Source organism: Temnothorax curvispinosus, unplaced genomic scaffold, assembly GCF_003070985.1.
Source record: "Temnothorax curvispinosus isolate PA1 unplaced genomic scaffold, ASM307098v1 QBEX01008653.1, whole genome shotgun sequence".
NCBI lineage: Eukaryota > Metazoa > Arthropoda > Insecta > Hymenoptera > Formicidae > Temnothorax > Temnothorax curvispinosus.
The window spans coordinates 161871-170946 of NW_020218433.1; the positions used below are offsets into that span (position 1 = coordinate 161871).

Genomic DNA, 9076 nt, shown 5'->3' on the forward strand with positions numbered 1-9076 from the left:
ATTTATCCATAAAAGCGATGGACCCAAATTTTTGCGGTGGGCTCTCGCACTAATATTAGCTTCAGAATCATGGTAGGGACTCTCCGACGAGAAGGGCACCAGCTGTGTAGCGCCGGGGAAGTGGCGAAAGGAAATAGTTAGTTCTCGCCACCTCCGCAGCTAGGCGCAGAGAAGGACACCTGGTGGGGTTTTAGTCGGTAGGCCATGTGCGGGAACTTGTGCCTGCACATGGAGTCCGACATAACTGCCCTCTCCCTCCCCCGGGGAGAGGGGGTATCCTAGGAAGATTTCCCCATCGTAATAAAAAAAAGCTTCAGAATCATGATCTGACCCTGTCCGGGCTCCCGCTGATGGAGCTCGTTGCGGACAAGTACGCCTATGTGTTCTGGCGTACGCGGGAGCTCCAGAGGATGGGAGTAGTCATCACGGGCAGAGTCCGCGCGGCGGTGTACCAAGAGGCCGCGACGGCCCTCCTCGCCAAGTGGCGAAAATATCTCGACAACCCCGCATTGTCGGGCAGGAGGGTCGTCGAAGCCGTCCGGCCATGCCTAGATCAATGGGCAAGTAGGCAGGGACGTGAACTCACGTTCCACATGACACAGGTGCTCACCGGGCACGGCTGCTTCGATGAGTACCTGTGTCGAATAGGAAAGGAAAGCACCACACAGTGCCACCACTGTGGTGATGACATGGACTCGGCGCAGCACACGCTGGCATACTGTCCAGCGTGGGCGGCAGAGCGCCGAGTCCTCCGCGCCAGCGTAAGGCGGGATCTCTCTCTCCCGGCCATAGTGGCAGCGATGGTCGGGGGGAAAGAGAAGTGGAGGGTCATGGCTAAGTTCTGCGAAACAGTCATGGCCACCAAGGAGGAAGCTGAGAAAATCCGGCGCGGAGAACGACCCGCGCCAGATCAGGTGGACAACGTGGACGGGGGAGGTCTTCCTGCGGCCGCGAGGATTGCCTCCTCGCGGGCGTAGGCGGGGGCCCCCCCATCCCGCGCCCCGACAATCCATGGGCGTGGGATAACACAGATAATAAAAGGCGGAGGGAGGAGAACGCATTCTCCTCCCTATGTGTATACCGTCTCCCCTACTCTCTCTCTTCCCCCTCTTGGGGAGAGAAAATCGGAGCGGAGAGGAGTGGCTCTGAGTGATGGGACTACGTCACACCCCAGAACCGGGAATCGCCTAACCGACGATAGGCGAGCCCAAGCTAGAGACAGCCTCTGGTCTAACCAGAGAACTGCGGACACAATAGTGCCAGATCTTGGTCCGTGAGGGAGGGATGGTTAGCGAGTTTCCCCTCCACCGGGGGTTCCGTCTCGTGTCCTGCTTTCTCACGGACAGTGGGGGCCGGGGCTCAAGCGGGTGTTCTTGAGCTTTGACCCCGCCCCCACCAATACCTAAGGGGGCGCGGTGGGGAAAGATGGTAAGCACTCCCCGCCGCAACAAGTTTCTTCCCATCACTGGCAACCCCCCCTCCCCCAGGAGATCATGACCCTTGGGGGGTGGGAAAGGTGCGTCAACGGTGCAGGGCGGTGAGTTCCCCGGAAGTCACGATTAAGTTCGTTCCCGGGGCACCCAACACAACGCCAGAGCGGGCCACTCGCGGGGGTTTTAGTGGGTAGGCTGCGCGCGTGTATCGTCCTCCGGGACGGTATGCGCGCGTAGAATCCCACACTCCCGTCGTCCTCTCCCCGGAGGCGAGGGGGTCTTCCCCTTCGGAAGCTATTGAGTAAACCAGGCTCTTTACGGGCCTGGGATCCCAGTAGTTAAAGATTTCCCCCGCGTAACAAAAAAAAAAGAATCATGATCTTCTTCCACGGGAGGGGCGTCAGAGCGCCACCCGGCCTATTCCTGACAATAGAGGGGGTCCGCGTTCTTATAGAGGCTCACCTGAAACATCTGGATCTCTGGTTGGACGGCGTCTGGAGCTCCTTTGCAGGCTGTTGCCAAATCTGGGAGGGGTGAGTAGCCGTGTCCGCCGACTATACGCGGGGACGGTCAACGCCGTGGCACTATACGGGGCCACAGTCTGGGCTCCGAAACTGATGGCCTCCGAACGCTTCAAAATGCAAATGCGTCGCGCGCAACGCGTGGTGGCCATCAGGGTGTCACGGGTCTACAGGATCGTCTCCCACGCAGCGGCAACGCGGAGCTTGTAATAAACGCGCACGCGGAAGTTTACCGCAGGACACGCGAGCTCCAAAGGATGGAAGTAGTGATGACGGACAGGGTCCGCAGGGCGGTTAGGCTCCAGGCACAGACAACTCTTATGAAAGAGTGGGAGAGATACCTCGACAATCCCACTCTGGCTGAGAGGAGAGTCGTCGAGGCCGTCCGACCCTGCCTGCGGGACTGGAGGGCAGGAGGAAACTGTCATACGATCTGACGCAGGTGCTCACCGGGCATGAATGCTTTGGGGAAGTCCTGTGTCGGATCAATAAGGAGTGGACCACGCAGTGCCACCACTGCAACGCGGTCCTGGACTCGGCGCAACACACGTTGCAGTACTGTCCGGCGTGGGCAGAGGAGCGCCGAGTCCTCAGAAATCGCCTCGGGGAGGATCTCTCGCTCTCGGCCATAGTGGCAGCGATGGTCAAAAGCGAGGAGAATTGGTCGACCGTAGCCTTCTTCTGCGGCCAAGTTATGGCGCAGAAGGAAGAGGCGGAAAGGGTCTGGCGCGGAGAACGTCCGGACCCAAATCACCCCGAAAACGAGAGCCGAAGAGGCGCCTTTAGGAGACCGCGTGGGCTCCCTTCCTTCTGGGAAGGCGCCAATACCCTGCCTCCACCCAGCAATGGGTGGACGTAGGATAACCGCCAACGGGGGAGGGGACAGAGTAAAGTCCTCTACCCCAAGAGAGGGTAAGTCGGTTCATGACTGAAGGGCAAAGGCAGATTAGTTGCCTCGCAATGCCCGACGTGTGCTGGGTGATTTATTCGGTCCCGAGTACGCATCAAAACAAAGTTTACGCCTCTCCCCACGTCAACCAATCGGGTTGGGGTGTGGAAAGGCGCGGGGAGGGTCAGCCCGCGGGCGGGAGTACACAGTGGGTCGGCATAACCTCCCCACATAAAAGGGGTGGCCGAGGTAGTGGTGTCCCACCTTGGCCACGATAGAGGAGCAAGTCCCCGTCAAGTCAAGACGGGGGCAGGTGCCCCTTACCGACGAAGGGGCACCGAGAGGCAAGCGCAGGAGGGGTAGCGGAAGGATATAGTTAGTTCTCGCTGCCCCTCCACCAAGTGCGCAGAGATGGACACCCGGTGGGGTTTTAGTCGGTAGAAGTCCGACATAACCGCCCGTCCTCTCCCCCGGGAGACGGGGGTATCCTATGAAGATTTCCCCACCGTTATAAAAAAAAAGAAGCTTCAGAATCATGTCGGAGAAAGAATTTTTGTTGACACTTGTCTGAAACGAAAGTGATAAAACGCGCAAAAAGAATGGCGAGAAAGACGATAAGTGTAATTGTGAACAGCACCAGCGTGAAAAGGTAAAAAAATCAACTTTCCTGCTATTCGGCAACAATAATAAAGTAAAGACTTCCATTCTAGACGAAGAGGCATTCGTCACATATACAGGATGTCCCATTTTAAATGCCCCAGGCAAGTATCTAAAAAAATATGGAAGATATGAAAAAACGTTTTAAACAAAAGTTGCAGAATATAAAGGGGTACAAATATTGATACATTTTTTTTTAAAATTGACCAATTTTTGAAAAAAAAATCGATTTTTTTAAGTCACCTAAAAATCATCATCATTTTTTAAAATAGAACTGTATGTTTTTTTTACATAATATGATTCTTTTAAGGGCTGAAACACAATACAAAGACACAGGTAATAGAAACAGAAAATAGGAACAAAATGCATTGATACACGGCTTCTGATAGGTTGAAAATCTACATTCTGTTGCTATTTCTTATTCCTATTGCTTGTGCCTTTGTATTGTGTTTCTGCTTTAATTATTCTACATATAAAAGTATTAAGGTAGAGTTATAAAAAAATTAATAGTTTACAGGATATTTCATATTTTATTCTGGCACATTTTGACATAAAGTATAAAATATCTCGTAAACTATTCATTTTTTGATAACTGTACCTTAAGACTTTTATGTACACAATAATAAGATAAATCAATTGGTATAAAGAAAACACATTGTTGCTTTGCAAAAAAATTATGTAATTTCTAATATGCAACTACATGTCTTTTTTAAAAATAATTTTACCATTATTTGTTTTCCTTAATATTCTACAACTTTTGTCTAAAACTTTTGTTTTTCCATATCTTCCATATTCGAGATATTTGCCTGGAGCATTTAAAATGAGACATACTGTATATAATGGCAAATGTCCTCCACTTTACTATTGTTGCCGAATGGCAAAACAGTTGATTTTTTACCTTTCACACTGGTGCTGTTTACAATCAAACTTATCGTCTTTTTAGTTTTTTGCACGTTTCACCACTTCCATTCCAGACGAGTGTCAAAACAAAAATTCTCTCTCTCCGGCGGATTCTAAAGTCAATATAAATGTTCCTGCCAAATTTCGTCGAACTGCGATGAGTTTCCCATTTGGGTCTACTTTTTGTATAGTCCTTTCGAAAATTTGAAAAACGTTTAAAGATATTTTATTCATTATTTGGTATGCGTACATGTGGTATTAAAAACTATTTTCCAATACCAATAAAACATTTTTACATTCACCAGGGGCGTGCGTCTTTGACATCCTGTATTTGAAAACGAAGCAGTTTAGAGCATATGTTTACAGAACCTTTTCTTCTTAAGGTAAGTCAAACAATATCCCTTTTAATGCGTTATCTCAAAATAACGATCGATTGATTTGCCTCATAAATCATCAAATAGTAAGCCATCTGCACTAAACAATTGCTCTACATGTGCTAAAAAGGTTAAAAAAAATTTTCAACTTGGGAAAAAAGTTAATAAGTTTAACTTTGTGTTAAAAAAAAAGTAGTTAAAGTTAAAAATTAACTCATTTTAAATTAACTAAGCTAAGTTATTAACTTTTTGACTTTTTTATTTAACTTTTAATTAATTAACTAGTTACTAGGCAGATACTTTTCATGTCTTTCTGATCATCCAATAGACACCCAATAGATCTTTAGCTTAGTTGACAAGAGCTATCTTATTGTCTCACTCCATGTTTCATTAAAAAAAACTTGGAAATAGTTACTAATATTTTATTGAATTATTTTCTTAATTAAATTAATCTTCAAAAAAATTAATTTGAGATTTTAATGTTTATTCAACAGTAACATTAAACATACACAAGAAGTTAAATCGAAGAATCAGACTAGAGATAACACAGCGTCAAATAATAAAAAATTCATTGTCCTTAGTTTATTAAAAACAGGAAAAGCCCATTTGTTAAACGGTGACGAGCACATGGTAGAGTATAGTTGTCGTAATAATCTCAGCAAGTTTGTTAAGGTACATAAATCTACAAATCCAATAATTTTAAACAATAACGTAATCAATAAGATATCGTGTAAAGACTGTAATATCTCATATACAAGACAGACAAAAAACAACTAGACTTAATGAACACAAAAACAAAATTAAGACAAACCCATTTAAGCATTCTGTAATCTCCGAACATATTACCAAATTTAACCACGCCTTTGATTAAGACAACACTTGACAGAAATACTTGACTCTAATCTAACTTTCATAAGAGACTTATATAAAAAATGCAATCAAATTAGATTAAACCCATTTACGATCCGAGCTTGGATCTTAGCCAGACTAGATTTTTCATATTTACAACACAGTTCCCGTTGGAGTAGGGGAGACAGGGGCTAGTTAATACACTTTTTAAAAAAATTTTTTTACATGTAACTAATAAGTGAAATACAAGTCGCGAAAGAATTTTTCAATAGCCGCATGCTTATACAACATAAAAAATTTCTTTTAACTTAATAGTATAATTAATTTAGTTACACCAATAACAATTATAAGAAGACGACATTTGTAATAATTAGATATATGGAGTAAATTGTTACAGTACCGGATTAAGTTGTGAAAGATCCAGTTTTTAAAGTATAGGTAATATATTTAATAAAGAGAAATAACATGTAACAACATGTGTCATATGACATTTCACCGTTAAGTGCAAAATTATGATATAGATATAATGTAACTGATGTTCTGTATTGACTGGTTCTGATACGTAATAAGAGACATTAACGGTGAAATCTTACATAAGATTAAAATATCTGCCGTTGTTATACCAAGGTTATATGTTACATTGACGGAGATGGTCGAAATTATAAGTAGAAAGCTGTAACAATCTACCCCGATCTGCCATATTTAGATAGTTTAGATTGATTTATTGTTTAAACAAAAAATGTTTTAAGACGTTAACATAACTAGAAGTTATTACGTTTAAAGTAAAAATTTTAAAGACACAGTTAAAATTATGATATGATGACCAGATTTATAAGTACCTATAACATTTAATATATCACTGATTTATTTTACTTTCGGCTGTACAAAACTAAAAATATTTTCTGTTTGTAAAAATACGCTACTCAGCCTAAAATAACTAATTGAAATATTATCGCAATATTTTTGCGGAAATACTATATTTTTTACGCAATATTATCTTTTGTAACTTTTACAATAATTATCGTATGCTTGCCCCATGTACCAACTAGCCCCGGTCTCCCTTAGTAAAATCTCCCTCCCCGTAATTAAATCAATTCGATTTAACTATCAAAAAGAATTTATTGTGAAAAATATTACCTCAGCCATTCGAACCTGGAACCTCCCTCATTCCGTGTCCTACCAATTCGACTACTGAGGCATGTGGCAATATTTATCGCAATAACCGGTTAACAATAGTTTCAACATCTTTCTCAGGCAACATAAATTTTATTTATATTTTTTATTTTATTTATATAATATATAAATTCAAAAAATTAAATTTAAAAAAAACAAAAACAAATCAATAAAATCGAACTATAAAACTCATTTTTTTGCTGCATCTTCCTTGCTATGCTGATCAATGCTTTTATGGATATCATGATCTTTCTGTTAAAACTTATATATATATATATATCACAAATTATAGAACGCGTGAAATTATAAAGATTAAAATCTTGATTATTAGAACTTGTTGGATAAAATACCCGAATACATATCGATTTATCTTTCTGTATATTTCGAAAAGATAAAGTTAAAATCGATATTTGGTTAATTTAATTGTGACCTTTTCTTATAAGTTACTAAATAATAGTAAATAATCAAGTATTGCCTATTAAATAATTACCTTATATATATATGTATATATATATATATATATATCTACCTGCAGACATAAAAAATGGTATTCTGAATTTCCCTGAGACAACCACAGATCGTAACAACTGCATTGTAGGTCCATCAAATGGTAGAGCACCGCAAACTAATACGTACAAGACAACGCCAAGACTCTGAAATATTATATATTGCATTTTATATATTTTGCAGTTATAATGACATAAGTACGATAAGGTGCATTAATAATCCAGAATGTCCTTTTTGAATTTAAAAAGGTACAGACGTGCAAGTTACTTCTAAGCTCCCGACGCATATCTCCCTGGAGGAGGTTCTGTGTATCTTTTGCACGTATTATATCAAAAATTATGAACAAAATCAATGTTTTGTGTCAAATGCATATGCAAATAATACAAAAGCAATGAGAACGATCATTTTTATGTGACTGATCCACGATCACCGTTTATCGCGGTGGGGCAAAATTTAATTGTGGCTAGCACAGATCATGAAACTTAAGATACCTTTGGTTTATGGCCTCGATCCTTCTTGACTTGAGCAACTCTTTAAAGAGAGTTCCTTAAGAGAGAGTTTGGGCATAGCATATATAATTTTTAATTAATCAGTTACATGTTTCAGACTAACTACAAAGAAAGAACCCCGAACGATTTATATAAAAAAAAAACATTTAAAAAAAATTTTAATATGTGTAGTACTTGTATCACTAATGAAAAGTTTCAATTTTCTATGATTATAGTTTCTAAATTACATATAAGCATTTGAAAGTCGCGTTCACCAAGTTTTTTACAAGAAAAATTTATTTATTTTATTTTAATTAAATATTTTTATTCTGTACTGTTACCTCTTTAATTCTTTGTGATTAAAATAATTCTTTGTAACGTTATAATTTCGTTAAGGAGAATTAAAGCTACTACCACTTAGGTTGGAATAAGAAGACTTTTGAATGAGAACACAAAGACCAAGATATGTACCACTTAGGTTTTATTTTTTAAAAGTAGTTGCGCAACAATTATTTTTCAAAATAATATATATATTTTCTTTGCAATTGGCGCAATTTAAAGATTTCACATCTTTTTTTTAAATACATGTCACTTGAATTGAGTTAGATAACACGTTTGTATAATAATTTTGTTAAGGGGAAATTCTACTACCACTTAGATTGAATTTTGGATTTATACATATCACTTAGGTTGAGTTAGATAACGTAATTTTGTGATATTTATTTAAAACTTTAAAACATGTTTATTTTTAAGCACTACATTTAACTTTGTATGTTATGTTTTCGTTGAGAAATAAAAACTTATTTGAACTGTACTCTATAATTCTTTCTTCAGCTATTCAATAATCAATAAATAAATTGCGAAATAAAAACTTATTAAATAAGCAGCAGTTAAAATTTAGTTCAAGCTGAATTATTTCTATGTTTTAGTATAATAATTATTATGAATACAATAATGATGACAATCTCCATGATAACTCGTGTTTAAGATTTATGATTTGTGGTAACTCCCCTTTATAAGATTTGAATCCGAGATCTGGTTAACGATCAAATAATTGAATTAGAAATCTAGACAGCATCAAACAATTCAATAAGAACAAGATCCGGATCCGAACAAGATTCGGATCCGAACAAAAACTGAATCCGAAGAAGATCTGGATCCACACAAGAGCCAGATATCCAAATTTTCACTTGAATCAAATATTTTATCTCGGATCTTTCTATTTATATATTTGGTAATTATGCATAAAAAGACTCCACTCACTAATGATCTTGACATATGTTGT

At 40.0% G+C, this 9076-nt stretch overlaps 1 protein-coding gene across 1 annotated transcript in view; it reads right to left on the bottom strand.

The window, feature by feature from the left end:
• LOC112458091 (serine/threonine-protein kinase SIK3-like) overlaps window positions 1-7470 on the bottom strand; it is a 139763-nt gene extending 132293 nt beyond the window's left edge. The window contains exon 1 of the mRNA XM_025021527.1: window positions 7326-7470. Coding sequence (XP_024877295.1) covers window positions 7326-7470 — 145 coding nt within the window. The remainder of the gene's footprint in view (window positions 1-7325) is intronic.
• Between the last annotated feature and the right edge of the window lie 1606 nt (window positions 7471-9076).